The sequence below is a fragment of the Haemorhous mexicanus genome, chromosome 10 (genome assembly GCF_027477595.1).
Source record: "Haemorhous mexicanus isolate bHaeMex1 chromosome 10, bHaeMex1.pri, whole genome shotgun sequence".
Lineage (NCBI taxonomy): Eukaryota > Metazoa > Chordata > Aves > Passeriformes > Fringillidae > Haemorhous > Haemorhous mexicanus.
Genome location: NC_082350.1, coordinates 24694692 through 24711640, shown reverse-complemented (window position 1 = coordinate 24711640; position 16949 = coordinate 24694692). Strand labels below are relative to the sequence as shown.

Genomic DNA, 16949 nt, shown 5'->3' with positions numbered 1-16949 from the left:
CCTCCCTCCCTCCTCCTCCTCCCTCCCTCCTCCCCGCTCCTCACCTCCCGCCCGCTCTCTCGGTGGCCGCGGCCCCGGGCCGGTCCCTCCGCCCCGCCCGCTGCCGCAGCCGCTGCGCTCGGGCTTGCGGCGCCGGGGAGCGGGGGAGGAGGAGCGGCGGAGCCGGGCTCGGGGAAACCCGTGGGATGGAGCCGGCTGGCACCTCCGGGACGCCAGCTGTTTCCCTGGAGCGCCGTGTTTCCCTGGCTTTTCCCGGCGCTGGCGTCATGCGCTCGGCGGCCGGGCTGCGGGATGCGCCAGAGCTGCCCCGCACGGAGCGGCTTCTTATCGCAGCCCTCTGTCGCGACAGACGCTCCTGCAGCGCGGTTATCCTGCCGAGGGTGCCGGCAGGTGCCTGCGAGCATCCCGGCTCCAAGGGGATGAGAGGGAAGGAGCCGGGAGCTGCAGCGCGGTGTTCCAGCGGGAGGAAAGAGGGTTCGGGATGATTTCACACTGATCAGGTACCCGCAGGTGTCAGGTGAGGGGTCTGCAGAAAGGAGAGACAGGGATGGACAGGTATTCACAAAACTTAACCTGAAATGCCGTGGAGCGCAGCACGACCCTGCCAATCAGGAGGCTCAGCTTTCTGTAGCTTGTTCTGCCCCCGAGATAAAAAAAGCTTAATGTAGTGTCCTGCTCGCTCCCAAACATCTCCTTCAGCACATAACTTTGCAGTTTAAGTGAGGAATAAAAGTGTCAGCAATGCTTTTTCCCGATTTTCCCCTGGAGCAGCCGGATTCCAGGCACGATCTCCCTCGCCAAACAAAGTGTCGCTGCTCTGGCACCCACCGGTGCCTCCCCACCTCAGAGGAATGCAAACCTTTTCAGGGCCAGATGTAACAGCTGGGGTTAAAGCTGTTCTTTTCCTGTTTGAACACATTTTAACGATGCTTTAAATCTGCTCTTTCCACGGCGAACACCTTTAAGAGGCGCTTGCTCAAACAGAGCTGCGCAGGTGACAAAGGGGCCATCAGGATGTGACGCTTTCATTCCCAACCCAACAGTGCCTCTTTCTGCCGCTGCTATTTTTATGGATGTTGTCTGTGGAACTGATGCTTACTTAGCCTTTGATATGAAAATATTCACGTGCAAAGGCTTTGTTCAAAATTTGCAGATGGTTGTGTCCCTTCCTAGCCCGGAGCAGAGCTCTGCCTGTCCCGGAGCTCTGTGCTGTGTCTGGGCACGACTCGGAGTGGTGAAATCCCTGAGTGGGCAGAGCTTGAAATGGCCAGAGTGGTTCTGCCAGCGATGGGTGGGTGGGTGTCACCCAACTCCCAAAAAATCCTGGCAAAAGCATTTTGGGTTATCAGGGCATTTGCTCTGATGCCTTGTGCAGGCTGCCCTGGAGCAGGGGCTGGGCAGAGTCCCAGAATAAAGCAGGGATTGATTCCAAGGATCTCCTCCATGGCTCCACCTTGGGCAGCAGCAGAGCCCAGCCAGGGCTGCCCCCAAGATGACCCAAAATGGCCCCAAAATGCACGAGCGCTCCCGGGGTCTCTCCCTGGGATCAGCTCTGCTCCATTGGCACCTTGCAGTTCATTGTCCCAGCCCAGCTTTAGCCCAGGCACTCCCACCCTGCTTGTTTTTCTCTCTCCAGCCCACGGGGTTTGTGCTCCTGGGCTGAGATTTGGCTCATTTGTCCTTGGTGCCCAGCTGGAGCAGGAATTGTTTTGTCTCCCTGCTCTGTGCACAGAGCTCACCATCCCATAATATGGAGCTCAGACCCACACACCAAAGCAGCACAGAACCTGAAACATAGAAAAGCTCAAACCTGAGGCATCAGCTGCACACAGCAGTTTAATTTAGGGTATTTATTCCAGGGGCTGAACTTCCCAGAGAGGAATGTACAAAAAGCTGTCCCCCAGTCTCATCAGTGCCCTGAAGAGCTGCTGCTGCTGCCTTGCTTCTGATGGGCACAGAATCCCTGAAGCTTGGAATAATTTAGGTTGGAAAAGATCTCCGAGATCATTGAGGTGTTCCCAAAGCCACCACTAAACCCTGTCCCCAGATGTCACACCCTACAGCTTTTAAATCCCTCCAGCGATGGGGACTCCAACAATCCTTGGACATCCCCAAAACCCCAAGACCAGGGGACTTGGGCAGCTGTGCCAGGGCTGGACAGCCCTTTCCAGGAAGGAATTGTTCTCCAAATCTGAACTGAGCCTCCCCTGGCACAATCTGAGGCTGTTCCCTCATCCCAGGAGCACAGCCCGACCCCCCTGGCTGTCCCCTGCTGGCAGGAGTTGTGCAGAGCCACAAGGTCCCCCCTGATCCCCCTTTTCTCCAGGCTGAGCCCCTTCCCAGCTCCCTCAGCCCCTCCTGGGGCTCCAGCCCCTTCGCCCCCAGGTGAGCTCAGCCCTGGCTGCAGAGAAGGTTCTGTGCTGCACAAATGCCTCCGTTTGCCTTTGGCCCACTCTGCCTTATCAAACAGAGAAGGATTTGCCTCACAATAAATTTCAGATTTGCTGATAATCGAGTTTTGTTTGCCTTGAGACAAGACAGGGCTGAGAGGTCCTGCCAGGCCCTGCTGGTGTTTCCAGAGGGAAGAACCTCCCGAGCCAGAGCTGACTGAACTCAGGATGAACAGCTCTGTTCTGAGAAGTAGGACAGGGTTTAATCCAGAGGAGGCTGTGGTTTGAGTTATCAGGCCCTGCTGCTGATAGGCTCTGCTTCCTCCTGAGCTTCCTGCTCCTGCTGCTTCCTCCCCTGACTCAGGAGAAGCCTCTGGCTTGTCCCTTGCAAGGAATGAAAAGCAAATTACTGAACAGGAACAAAAAGTGAACAAACAAAAAAAAAAAAAAAAAAAAAAAAAAAAAAAAAAAGGGAAACAAAGAATTAACTTTTGAATTATTTTTCTATTAGAGCAGGGTTTGAAAAGGAGAAACCTCATGTGGGTAAATAAATTTATTCATAAGCCTAACCCTTGCATTTACCAGCTGCAGGCTGACCCTTCTGCAGCGAGCAAAGGAGCTCCCAGTGCTTTAAAATCAGGCTTATAAAAGAAAAGATGAGGAACAAAACCACATTTAATTGCCAGCTTCCTCAGGGTTACCATCCTCCTGCTCCAGACCTGCTTGAGCCTCAGCCTTCCCTAAAAGCCCTGTGCTTGTCATGGTAAAAATCAGACCAAATTACCTGTGTGAAGTAGATAAAAGTACAGGAGTTTGTTTCCTTGTCTCCCCAGGGGCTGCTGCTCTGGGAGGTCTGATCCCCTTCTGCTCTGGCCCCTGGGGATTTGTGTTAATTATTGCTGGGGACTCCAGGTGGCTTTGGCTCCTGCAGGAGACGTCCAGCTCAGCCCCTGGAGACAGGAATAAAATCCCTGCCCTGCCAGAGAGCCAACATGGCATTTGTAGAGTCTGGGAGTATTTCCTGAGCCTTTGGGCTGTCCCAGCCCTGCAGGAACACTTTACAGCAGGCCAGGTTCTTCCCAGCCTGCACCACCAGAGGATTGCCCAGAAAATCCCATTTCATAGAATCCCAGAATTCCAGAACGGGTTGGAAGGGACCTTAAAATCATCCCATCCCACCCCTGCCATGGCAGGGACACCTTCCACTGTCCCAGGTCATTCCAAGCCCTGTCCAAGCTGGCCTTGAGCACTTCCAGGGATCCAGGGGCAGCCCCAGTGCTCTGGGTGCCCTCCCCACCTTCACAGGGAGGAATTTCTCCCTAAAATCTGATCTAAACCTCCACCTCAGCAGACTTGAGGATGTTCCTGCAAACCCAACAAGGCAACAGCCTGAACCCCTCATTTTCCAGCAGTGAGAGATCTGGAGGTGCCTGTTCAGGTTTTGTCTGGCTGGCGAGGCCGTCCTGATTAATGGAAAGGAAACTTCCAGGGTCAGCAAGGAAATCTGGCAGAGTTTGCAGAATATTCTGGGCTGAGGTGATGCTCTGGCTGAAGCTGAGATTATTGTGTTGCTAATTGTGTTCCCAACTAATTTGGAGCGTGGTGATCCTGCCCACAGCCACCCTCTCTGACAAATTAGAGAACAACCCTTTTATCTAATGACAGGGCAGGCTGGACAAAGCCATCAGCCCTGTGGGGTGTGGTGACAGCCCTTTGGGGGTGATCAGCCAGCCCTGTGGGGTGTGGTGATGTGGTGACAGCCCTTTGGGGGTGATCAGCCAGCCCTGTGGGGTGTGGTGATGTGGTGACAGCCCTTTGGGGGTGATCATCCAGCCCTGTGGGGTGTGGTGGCAGCCCTTTGGGGGTGATCCTCTCTCCACACGTGCTCCAGGTGCCACCGGGTGTGGTGACAGCCCTTTGGGGGTGATCAGCCAGCCCTGTGGGGTGTGGTGACAGCCCTTTGGGGGTGATCAGCCAGCCCTGTGGGGTGTGGTGGCAGCCCTTTGGGGGTGATCAGCCAGCCCTGTGGGGTGTGGTGGCAGCCCTTTGGGGGTGATCAGCCAGCCCTGTGGGGTGTGGTGACAGCCCTTTGGGGGTGATCAGCCAGCCCTGTGGGGTGTGGTGGCAGCCCTTTGGGGGTGATCAGCCAGCCCTGTGGGGTGTGGTGACAGCCCTTTGGGGGTGATCAGCCAGCCCTGTGGGGTGTGGTGACAGCCCTTTGGGGGTGATCCTCTCTCCACACGTGCTCCAGGTGCCACCACAGCTCCTGTTTTGGGGCTTGGTGGCACTGCTCCGTGGGACACTGGTGGTGGCAGGGACCAGGTCTGGCCCTCCCTTGTGCTGTGACTGCCTTGGGACTTTTGTGCCAAATGAGTTCTGTGCTTCCTTCTGAGAAATTCTGTGTTATGGGGATCTGTTTATGTGGAATTGGGATTATTTACCAGCAGCCTTGTCCTCCTCAGTGTCAATAAATCAATATCGATATCAATTAATGTTCTGGGTTAATTGTCCAGCTGGGGGAGGGGCTGGGTGGAATTCTGGGATCAGGAACAAGTAATTAGAAGGTAAAGGAATAATCAGAGCAAGGGCTGGGCAGGATCTCCAGTCCTGGGTGAGTCACATTCTCTCACCTCTGCTTCCTGCTGTGCCCCGTGGCCAATACTGAATTGCTCCAGCCAGGCTGGATGAGCAAAGTGTGTGATCTGGTGGGATAACTGGGATAACTGGGAAAACTGGGAATTGTTCTTGTCCTGCAGATCCCAGTGTGTCCATACAGCCACCCTCACGGGGACAGCAGGTGGGGATCCCCACCCCACCCCAGGGAATGCCTGGCTTGCTCCCATCACTGCTTCCCAAGCATTCCAGAGGAAAATCCAGCTGCTTTGGGAGGTTCAGGTTTCCCTCTGGAGAAGGCAGCTGAGTTTGGGATACTCTGGGAGGAATCACCATTGAGCACATCCCACCCTGTGGCTGGAGAAGATTTTCGCCTGGAGAAGCCCCAGCTTCAAGATCAACCCTACTCATTCTAATACCAGTTATCCACGGGAAATTCCCTTAAAATGAGGAATTCCTCCCATAGCTGGGTTTTATTTTTTTTGTTGGTTTTCCCCTATATAGGTCACTGCTCCCAATGCAAACAGGTTTGAGCAGTGCAGGTCTCTCAGAAACTTCATTTTTGTGTTCAAAAAATTCCATTTTGGGAAGTTATCCCAAAAAAATGTTTGGTTTGGAGCTTTGTGCTAGTCCTGGATGGATCAGGATGGCTCAGGGTGAGTGGGGTCGGTAATTCTTAGGGCTGGGATGTTGGACAGGGTGGGACTGTTGGGATGATGCCTGTGGGGCCATTCCAACCGGGATATTCCCTGATTTTGGTGCTTCAGCTGCAAACCTGTCCCTGGCCGGGCTGTTGGGAGCTCCTGGAGCTCCCTCTTGTGCCCTCTGGAGCAGCAATTTCTGTGCTGCCTAAAACTTCCTGGCTTTTCCTTCTCCATCCCACTCCTGCCCTCCCATCCCTGCTCCTCCCCAGCTCCACCTGCCAGCCTGGAACCCCTTTTTAAAAGCAGTTGTCCCCTCTTCCAGCACCAGGTGACATCTGGCACAGCTGTCACCTCCACGGAACCAGAGCAATCCTTCCCACCTCAGCACTTTGTGCTCCTGCTCCCTTTCCAAGGGAAAAATGAGAACTGGAAATGAAAAATGAGAGATGGAAATGAAAAATAAGAGCTGGAAATGAAAAATGAGAGATGGAAATGAAGTCACTCTGCTCCTGCCCTAATCCTGGTGGGATTCCTGGTGGGATTCCTGGTGGGATTCCTGGTGGGATTCCTGGTGGGATTCCTGGTGGCATGTCCTGTGCAGAGCCAGCAGTTGGACTTTAATGATCTGCTCCAACTCAGGATACGATTTGAGTCAGGAGATCTAAAAAATACAATATATTTTACAATTATTTATAATTTAGTACTGTTTTACATCCCCTTGTTTATTTTTTGGAGATATTTTGCTGCCTCTGCTGCTTCTGGGTGAGTTGCAGAGGAGGTGGAGAGTTTTAGGCATCTCTTCCAAAGAAATCAATGGGAGTTTTCCCTCTGATTTTAGTGCAGATCCAAAGCCCTTGCAGCGAGTTTGTAGATAAAAAAAATTAGAATCCTCCCTCTCCTTTGCTTTTTAATTCCCCAAATACCATAAGCTGCCTGAATTCTTGGAGTCCAGCACACAGAGGCAGTTTCACTCCCAGATTTTTGCTTCCTGCTGTGATTTGAAGGTGCTGCAGCACTCTGCCCTGGGCTGGAACCCTGGATTTTATTACACAGCCCAGATCAGCCAGAGCCAAGAGGAATTTGGGTGAAAGGAAACCAGAGCTTTCCATTTCCTTCTTTCCAAGGAGTGTTGCAACACCTGCCTCGGTGGAATCACCTGCAAAGGGACTCAGTGCCACAGGATCCTCTCCTGAATTAAATCTCCAAGCCCTTTGTCTCATAAAATGCTGATTAATGATTTTCCAGGATTTAATGATGATTCCTGAGGCTTTGCTGGGGCTGGGGAGGGAATGACAACCCTGCCCCAAAGGAACCTCCAGCCTGGAATTCCAGCCCCCCCTCATTTCCAGCCACTCATTTTCCCTGAAGTCTGGCACTGGCCACAAGGAGGGCAACGATCCCAAAAAAGGCTCTTGAGGAGGGTTTTGTTCCCCAAACACACAAGGAAAACAACATTTCCTGGGAATAAAAGGGTGTCCATGACATCCAGGGCTGCCTCACAAAGGGACCCCCGGTGGAAAGGGGAGCCGGGAATTTTATCCCTTTCCCCTTTGGCTGTCTCCAGTTTCCAGAGGAGACAATGGATGCTTCTCTCAGCCCAGACCTCCCCACAAAGGAAATCCCGGGCCAGGGTTTGGGATAACCCCTGGGGGAATATGTTTTACATCCCAAAAGGCTCTAAACCCCAGCCCCGGTGTGGGAGTTGAGCCCAGAATAATTCCTGAGCTGTAATTCTGGTGGCTCCCATAAATAACAGCGTGGTTCTGCTGCTCTAAATCTGCAGTGGGGCTCTCACAGGGATGGGCTCCAGGAGGTTCTCACATAACTCCCCAAATGGTTTTTTTTTTTTGGGAAATAGAAGCTTTTGGATCTCCTAGCCAGTAAATTTAAAGGGCAGTAAATCCCCATTTAGGTGCAACTGCAGCTTTAGGGGGTTTGGACCAAGATTTGGAGCAGGGGCTGTGGGATGCTCTGGCACAGACTGGTGCAGGCTTTCCCCATCTCATCTTCCCCCTGATATCTGAATTTTAGTAACACCAAATGTAACGAGACTGGATTTACAGGGAGATCATTTTATTCCTCTGAATCCAAAGGAAATCCCTATGGAGGGGAATATTTTCTCTAGTATGAATTTTCTATTTTTCTTTGTATTTTCTCTAGTCAAGCATTTAAAATCCTACACAAACCATTGCTCTTTTTCTATGTAAATGAAATAATTTCTACCCCATGCAGCATTTAAAGTTCTCATCACAAATGAATCCCCTCTGCTCCCAAATTTAAGCTGAGAACAGAACAACTATAAAGGCAAAACCCAAAGATTATTTTCTTGTTCATTTTCAGGTTTTATTTCTCTCAAGCATTTAATTCACAATTTGATCATCTGAGGGGGAAAAAAAGCAGATTACCATCCAAATTTGCTCTTAGTAAAGGGAATTTAACATGTGTTGCTCTCATGATCCCATAGAGCTTTTTTATTTTTATTTTACCCCATTTCCCCACTCCCAGCTCAGGGAGGGGATTGTGATGCCAAAAATCTGCATTTTAGAAACAGAGGGAAACCTGGACCTTGCAGAAATAAATGGACAAATTCCTTCTCCTTTGGGTCCTCAAATGTCAAAACTCTCCTCAAAACTGTCCAGGCAAATTCCTGCTCAGTCTGGTGGTACCCAGTGAGATGAAGGAGGAGCATCCCTAAAATCCCCAAAAATCTTCGGGGTTGAGCCAAAACACCCCAGCAGCATCCCAGGCTTTGAGGGAAGGGCTGGATTTCTGGGATTTCAGTGTACCCTCACTCCTTGCTGCCATTCCCAGGGTTGGATTTCTGGGATTTCAGTGTCTCTGTGCTCCTTGCAGGGACTTTGCCATTCCCAGGGTTGGATTTCTGGGATTTCACCTCACTCCTTGCAGGGACTTTGCCATTCCCAGGGTTGGATTTCTGGGATTTCAGTGTCCCCCTGCTCCTTGCAGGGATTTTGCCATTCCCAGGGTTGGATTTCTGGGATTTCAGCGTCCCCCTGCTCCTTGCAGGGATTTTGCCATTCCCAGGGTTGGATTTCTGGGGTTTCAGTGTCCCCCTGCTCCTTGCAGGCACTTTGCCATTCCCAGGGTTGGATTTCTGGGATTTCACCTCACTCCTTGCAGGCACTTTGCCATTCCCAGGGTTGGATTTCTGGGGTTTCAGTGTCCCCTGCTCCTTGCAGGGACTTTGCCATTCCCAGGGTTGGATTTCTGGGGTTTCAGTGTCCCCTGCTCCTTGCAGGGACTTTGCCAATCCCCCTGTCCCCCCTGCAGGCTCTCATTGGCCACAGCAGCTGCTGGGACCAAATAAAGCTGATTCTCTCCCAAAATAAATTCCCTTTTTGCAGGTGCCATGGAGGGGGGTTCCTCCTGGGAGCAGGAGTGTTTATAAGGTAGGAGAGAGTGGTAGAATTTAAAATTGTAGGATTTGTCTGCAGAAAAATTCCTGTCTATAATCAGTGTATGACTGCATGGGGATTAGGGTTTTTCTTTCCTCACACATCTAAGAATTAGGAATAATGAAATAAGATAGAGTGCAGTCAGCTCCCTGATATTTAAAACTGATGGATTTGGGTTAAATTCCTGTTGTGGACTGGAATATCTGGAGTTTTAGGAAGCACACACACAAAAAAAGTGTATTATTACCATCTTACTATGGGAAATATGTTAATAATTAGTGGATATTTAGATCTAATTAAATGCAGATTAATTTATGAATTATATGGCACTGCAGCAAAGTTTAATTCTTTCTATTTTGTGTTCACTGTGAATTATAATTTTAGTGGGGGGATTCCAATGAATGATTTTATATTCAGTGGTGGTGAATTAATGTAATGAAGAAGTTAAAAATTTCAGTTTTATTTAAATGCATTTATTTAGAATCACAGACTGGTTTGGGTTGGGAGAGACCTTAAAGATCAACTTGTTCCAACCCTGTGACATGTAAAAAAAAAAATCCTAAAATAATTATTTAAGAATAATTAATACAGGAACAGTCTTGCCCATTAAAATGAAAATCTGTTTAGAGATTGCTTGCTCAGAGGATTTAATTTCAGGCTGGTGAGGTATAATTTGTTAATTAATGACGTTTTTCCAGTGTTTGACAGCAATCCATCAATCTGGCTGGGTTTGGGGCTTGTGATGTGTGACAGGAAAACTCAGGAATGGTTTGGATTTGAGAGCTGATTTAGGATTTCCCCATAAAGTTATTAAATCCCTAAAATCCCTGGGGGTTTTGTGTGTAAATAATGGGTTTATTTACTTACCTCCAGCTGGGACAGGACCCTCCTGTGGGAGGATATTGTTCCAAAGGAGAAATTGGGGATTTTCCCCTTTTTCCAGACAGCAGATGATCCTTTATCTGCTTTTTTTTCTCCTTTTTCTCCATTTTTTCCTCCTTTTTCTCCTTTTTTTTCTCTTTTTCCTGTGGCTGCAGCTGCAGGCTCTGGCTGCTCCCTGCCTGCCCGTGCTGAGCATCTCCCTCCACACCAACTTCCCAGGAAAACTCTTCATGGTAAGGGAAAAAAAAATCCCAGTTTTGGTCAAAAATCTGGCCATGGAACCCCATTCCAATTAAACTCACTCATGGAGAAGGGATAATTTATCCTCATGGGTTGAATGGTCCCAGGGGGCAACTGCTGAGTTTTATTTTCTTTTTTGTTAGGGTTGGGATTAAATGTGGGAGATGGTGGGTTTTGTTTGGATTTAGGTGTTTAATTGGTTTTTATTTATATTATAGTTTCACAAATTGTTTTATAGTATTTGTATAGTATTTTATAGTTTTATAGTATTTTACTCTAACAAATTAAAAATGAAGTTGTATCATTGTTTTTATGTATTTTTTAAGGATTAACTGTTTAATTAACAAATGACACAAATTATTTTTATTTTTAATTTAATAACTAACTACTTGTAGCTTGTAATGTGGATTTTTAAATTTAATTATACAATACTACTTTAACGAAGAAGAAGGTGAAGAAGTACTCTCTTCTGCCTTAAAATTTTTATCTTGTTTTATATATATTATTATATTCTAAAACTTTAAGGGTTTTTTACTATGTGATATTACACACTTTTATTTAAACCATGCATTTGTAATCTTAGTTTTTCCATTTAATTTTGGAGGTTTTTTCCTGCAGCCTCAGGTTAAAAGCAGTGTTCTCTTGGGGGTCAGTGCTAAATTCTAAAATTCTCAGCAGATTCCAACATCCAGCAGTGACCACGGGGGGTTTTATGTGGGGAATCAATTTTCCATTTAATGATTTCGTTTTGTTTGAAAAAGGTGAGGGGGAAAATAAAAAAATAAAAAAAATCCCTCTTTCCTCTGCAATGGAATTGTGAAAGATGGAAAGGTCCTGCTGCCTGGAGTGGAGCTGGATCTCCTTTTGCCCTCTGGCTGACAGGGCTGGGGGTCTCTCCTGGGGGTTTCCCATGCTGTGGAATGCTGTGGCTCCTCAGGAAGGTTGGGTTTCAGCCCCAGCAAGAAAGGGGCTCTGTTCCCTCTGCAGGTACAGGTGAGGACCCTGCTTTAAAAAAGGAACAAAGGTGCTTTTTGTGACGGGTCACCTGAGAGGCAGCACCTGGCCTAAAGGAAAAATCTTCTGCCTTTGTCCTTTCTTCCTGGGTCAGCTGAATCAACACTTTAAAGATAAAAAGAACAGATGTGAAAGGTTGCACTAAAAAATCCAGAAAATCAGGCAGAAATGAAAAAAACCCAATAAATCAAGATAAAAATTTTGGTACACTTGATACTTTTGATTCCAAACCACCTGAGTTTGGAAAACTTGTTGTTTCATTTTGTTTCTATTTATTCTTTTAGAGAAAAGCTCTTTATTGTGTGTAGTTGTGTTGGACTCTGAAATCATTCTGGAATTCTCTCCATATCCTTCCAGGACCAAAGGGGGGTTACAAGAGAGCTGGAGAGAAACTTTTCCCTAAAGGAATGGAGTGATGGGAATGGCCTGGAGTTGGAGAAGGGCAGGGTTGGGTGGGATTTTGGGTAGGAATTCCTGCCTGGGAGGGGCTGGGATGGATTCCCAGAGCAGCTGTGGCTGCCCCTGGATCCCTGGCAGTGCACAAGGCCAGGCTGGATGGGGTTTGGAGCACCTGGGACAGTGGGAGGTGTCCCAGGGATGGAACAGGATGGGATTTAAGGTCCCTTCAACCCAACCTGGCCTTGAGCATCTCCTGGCATGGGGTAGCCACAACTCCTCAGGGAAAGCAGAGCCAGGGCCTCACTCCTGGCATTGTCCTGGCTTTGGGGAAGTATAGGAGAAACAGGTGATCCCCCTGTTATTATTATTATTATTATTATTATTATTATTATTATTATTATTATTATTATTATTATTATTAATATTATTATTATTATTATTATTATATTTATTTATTTTTACTATTATCCAGGGAATAATGTGCCCTGATTCTCTGATTCAGAATGCTGAACAATTGCTTTATTAAAACTATACTATATTACACTAATACTGTATTATAACCATATTAAAGAGATTACTCTACTCTAAGATATTAAAAAAGCCCTGTGACAGTCTGAGACAGCCAGGCCACAGCTTTGAGTGACTGGCTAATCACTCCAAACAACTTTCCCCCCTGTCCAATTACCCAAATCACTTTGGGCAGACAATCCCCGTAACACGCTCCACACGTGCGAAAACAAGAGCAGCCAATAGAAATAACACTTATTTTCTCTTCTCCTGGGGAAACTGGTGCCTGCTGCTCTCTGTGAGGGGCACAGGGGCGAGGCAGAGGATGCAGGGAGGGTTTGGCTGTCTGTCTGTCTGTCCTGTCTCCCACAGCTGCTGCCATGCCGAGCTGCCCGCGGCCCGTCCCGCTGCTGCTGGCGCTGGCCGCCGTCCCCGCGCTGGCGGCGCTGAAGGTGACCCCGGCCGTGCTCTACACCAAGCCCAAACCCTCCCAGCCACCAGCAGCTCCCCCGTCTGTCCCGGGGAGGATCCCATTCCCAGCAGGGCCGGGCAGAGCTGAGCTCCCCACGCTTTTCCCCCTGGAGAACTCCACGCTGGACTCGGCCGAGTTCTTCTTCAACTGCTGCGACTGCTGCCCGCCCGCGGCGGGGCCTCGGGGCTGGCCGGGCCCCCCGGGACCCCCAGGTGTGCTGAGCCCTCTCTGCTGGGCTGGGAATGCCAAATCCAGCGGCTTTTTCCTCGGGAAATCATTGGGAGGGTGTGTGTAGCTCGTGGGGGAGATCTCAGCCATCTGCAGCTGTGATGCTGGGTGGTTTTGGCTGGTTCAGGGGCCCGAGCAATCCTCCTCGTCACAACAGCCCTGCATTCTTCTCTTTTTCATCACAACAGCCTTGCACTCTCTCCTCTGACTCCTGCGAGCACAGAAAATGTTCAGTGATGCCCAGTGTGTAGTCAGCGACCCCTAATCAATCTCTCTTTAACCCCTAAATCTCCTGCCTCAGCTCTTCCCGAGGGGCAGCTCCGATCACTGCTCCCCAGGACAGGGACAGCGGCAGGGAATGGCTGGAGCTGTTCCAGGGCAGGTTTGGGGTGGGTGGTTGGATTTTAGGGAAAGGTTCTTCCCCCCAGAGAGTGCTGGACACTGCCCAGGCTCCCCAGGGAATGAATGGGCACGTTCCCAAAGCTGCCAGAGCTCCAGGAGCATTTGGATAATGCTGCCAGGGCTGCCAAGGGTGGGATTTTGGGGTGTTGGGGCAGGGCCAGGGGCAGGACTGGATGATCCTGGTGGGTCCCTTCCAGCTGAGGATATTCCAGGATTCTATGATTCTATGAAATGTGGGATGTGATCCTGATTAGTGTAAATCCAGAGCAGAAAAGTGAGTGTCAGCCCCATCCTGGAAGTGACAAACCACCAGTGTGAGTCTGGGAATTCCTTTGGGACCATCCCAAATCCCTGCTGGCAGGAGGCCACACTCCTCAATTCTCTGTCCCTGCCCTGAGCTTTAATTCCACATTCACTTCAACCGTGGCTTTATGACCCCTAGAACTACCTTCAAGCAGTTTTGCATCTTTTCTGAAGGCTTCTTTTTTTTTTTTTTTTATTTTTTGATTTTTTCCCATTGCAAAAGAGGAAATTAAAAAAAAAATTGGGTTCAATTTTAAAAATAAATAAATGAGGCACAAGAAGCTGCTCTCTATAAAGGACCTAGATATTTAATAAAATACACTTTGTTTCTTCTTTCTACTGCTAAAATGCACATCCACAGAGCACCTGATTCTGCTCCTGCTCTAATGAATAGTGCATTAGCCTGCAAAAGTTCACTTCAATTGCACTAATATTGGAGATAGGAACTATTCATCTGAGGAAAGGTGGGAAAATAATGAAATATTCCTCCTTTAATCCAGTGGACTCCAGGGATTTTCACTTCCCATGGCTTGGGAACAGTTGGCTCATGGAAATTGTGGTGGCTGTAAAGGGAGTTTGATCTCTCATCTCTTGATGGAAAAGTCCTTGTGGTGATTGAAGGTGCCATAATCTGCTCCAAGACAGGAATCTCTGGATTCCCAAGGGGATGGAAAATGGAAAGATTTTGATCCCTCCTTTCTGCAGAGATTCTGCAGCTCTCAGCCAGGTTCCCCTTCTATATTTGCAGAATTAATTCTCCTTAAGGGAAGGGACAATTCCAAAGCTCTGGCAGCTCCTCAGATATTAAAGACAGATTAATTTCTGATGTTTTGTGAACCTCTGAGCTCCTGTGGCTCTGAGGCAGCTCAAAGTTGGTTTTAAAAAGTCTTTAACTATGGCCCAGCGTGAAAGGCAAAGCTGGGGGATTTGATGATGTCAAATAAAACAAGCAGCTCTTCCCAAGGTGATGGAATCCCCTCATATGCACTCCTCAATGCCCCACGGCTCAGGTATTGATGAAAATGTTATTTAGAAGTTAAACCTTGGAGTTACTGAGATAATTTTGTTGATTTTACAGGTCCCAGGGGGGAGAAGGGAGATGCTGGGCTGCCAGGGCCGCTGGGAACCCCTGGCCCCCAAGGGCCAAAAGGCTCTAAAGGAGAAAGAGGTAAACCAGACTAATGGGAAATGCTGCTGTCCTCATGAAATACCACAAAATTATTAAAAACCCCGTATTTTTCAAAGCAAAAGAAGATTTCTGCTAGGGATTGAGGCCTGGAGAGGTTTAGCTGGCATCAGTGCAGGGACAGGAACTCAGGTTTGTTCAGGTGGAATAGGAGCAGCTGCTCACAAAGATCTCACTCAAAAATTCTTGTTCTGAACAGGAGTTCAAAATCTGGGTTCAGTTTGCTTTGGATGAAGGACAGAAGTAGGAAAAAGCCACCGTGGAAGCTGTGTGCAGGTGTAAAATCTGCATTTCAATTTCAGTCCCTCAGGCAAAAGAGCTCCAGTTCAGATGCTGAGCAGTCATTATCCATCAGCATTCCTGAGAGGAAACCCTGCCCTTCATCCTGGGCTTGGAGCAGCTTTATCCTGGCAGGATCCTGTGCTGCCTCCGGGGAATCACCCGGGGTCCCAGCAGCAGAGTGTGGGGCTGTTCAGTCCCTGCAGCCCCTTGGGCAGTGGTTTACTCCTGGGAAAAGCTTTTTGGCCATGCTGGAATGAGGAATGCAGACCTGTCACCTTCTGCACCGTCTGTGAAACAGCAGCAGCTGCCTGGCAGAGGGGCAGAAATCTGGGAGTGAGGTGGTGCTGGGGGCTGTGGCATCCAGCCGAGGCTCCTGGAGGTGTTTCCTCAAAACCCACGTTGCTCTCATCCCTTTTATTAACGAAGTGAGGGACACACGGTCCCGGCAGGGTGTGATGTTCGCTGTGCTGCATGCATCAGCACCAATTAATTAATTAATTAATCAATGCTGCAACGTCCTAGGAGGAAAAGGGGAGCAAGGGGAGCGAGGAGCGAGTGGAAGCCCCGGTTATCCAGGGAAACCTGGGCTGCAAGGTAGGTGTGGAAAACCCAGGATTGCTCTGGAAAACCCAGGATTGCTCTGGAAAATCCAGGATTGCTCTGACCTTTACAACAGCATGGAAGGACCAACCCCTCTGGATGGTCCTTCCACCTCCAGAGCGATCCAATTTTATTGGTTTTCACCTTCTTTTTTATTGGTTTCAATCTTCCTTTTTCCCCCCAGGTGAAGCTGGAGCCAAAGGCAACAAGGGCAGCTACGGCTTCCCTGGACTGAAGGGACAAAAGGGAGCTAAAGGGGACACCTGTGACAACGGCACCAAAGGAGACAAAGGGGACAGGGGGGACCCCGGAGAGCCGGGAGCGGGCGGAGAGCAGGGGGACAAGGGAGAAAAGGGGGACACGGGGGAAAAGGGGTACTGTGGGGAGCCGGGGGGCAGAGGGGCCAAGGGTGACAGAGGGGAAGGGGGCACCAAGGGCGAGAAGGGCAGCAAGGGGGACACGGGCACCGAGGGCCTGCGGGGGGCGGCCGGCAGGCAGGGAGAGAAGGGCGAGCAGGGCCGCAAGGGCGACAAGGGGGACGCGGGCCCCGCGGGCACGGCGGGCCCCGGCGGGCCCAAGGGCGAGCCTGGCGCCAAGGGCGGCCGCGGCGCCCCGGGCAGGAAAGGCTCCCGTGGGGCCAAGGGCGCCCGGGGGGCCGCGGCCTGGGCCCCGCGCTCGGCCTTCAGCGCGGGGCTGTCGCGGCCCTTCCCTCCTCCCAACGTGCCCATCAGGTTCGACCGCGTGTGGTTCGACGAGCGCCACGACTACGACCCCGCCACGGGCAAGTTCAACTGCAGCGTGGCCGGGGCCTACGTCTTCTCCTACCACGTCACCGTGCGCGGCCGCCCCGCGCGCCTCAGCCTCGTGGCTGGCAGCAGGAGGGTGGCCAAGGCCAGGGACACCCTCTACGGCCAGGACATCGACCAGGCCTCCTTCCTGACCATCCTCAAGCTCAGGGTGGGCGACCAAGTGTGGCTGGAGGTCGGCAAGGACTGGAACGGGCTCTACGCCGGCGCGGAGGACGACAGCGTCTTCACGGGGTTCCTGCTGTACCCCGATGGTTTTGAGGTCCTTCTGTGAGTTTATAACCCCGAGGAATGTCTTTTGCCTCGGGGTGCGAGAGGAGAAAAGGGCAGCACCTTGGTTTAGTTGCTGTTTTCGTGAGGTTTTAACAAAAATGTTGATATTTGCAAGTCACGGATTAGTAGAAGTCACGCATCCTTTGCCCGGTGTCCAAGCACCAACAGGACCAGCGTGGGGAGGGCATTTCCCAGCACAGTTTGTAATTAGAATACTCAAATCACGGAATGAAACTCCTTCCCAGCTCCTGCAGTCCTTGCATGGCCCAAACTCCCTCTAGGAATCAGTTCT

At 50.0% G+C, this 16949-nt stretch overlaps 1 protein-coding gene across 1 annotated transcript; it reads left to right on the top strand.

Annotated features, from left to right (window-relative positions):
• Nucleotides 1-266: 266 nt before the first annotated feature.
• On the top strand, nucleotides 267-16658 carry OTOL1 (otolin 1). The gene is made up of 5 exons (XM_059854878.1): nucleotides 267-390; nucleotides 12478-12789; nucleotides 14589-14678; nucleotides 15501-15572; nucleotides 15763-16658. The coding sequence occupies exons 1-5, from the start codon at nucleotides 267-269 to the stop codon at nucleotides 16656-16658; spliced, it is 1494 nt and encodes a 497-aa protein (XP_059710861.1).
• Nucleotides 16659-16949: the final 291 nt, after the last annotated feature.

What these genes read in the sequence shown, in the direction of transcription:
- OTOL1 (XM_059854878.1), top strand. Translation starts at nt 267, where the DNA reads ATGCGCTCGGCGGCCGGGCTGCGGGATGCGCCAGAGCTGCCCCGCACG. An exon ending in CCTGCCGAGGGTGCCGGCAG is followed by an intron (nt 391 to 12,477) that starts GTGCCTGCGAGC and finishes TGTCTCCCACAG; the next exon opens with CTGCTGCCATGCCGAGCTGC. An exon ending in GGGCCCCCCGGGACCCCCAG is followed by an intron (nt 12,790 to 14,588) that starts GTGTGCTGAGCC and finishes TTGATTTTACAG; the next exon opens with GTCCCAGGGGGGAGAAGGGA.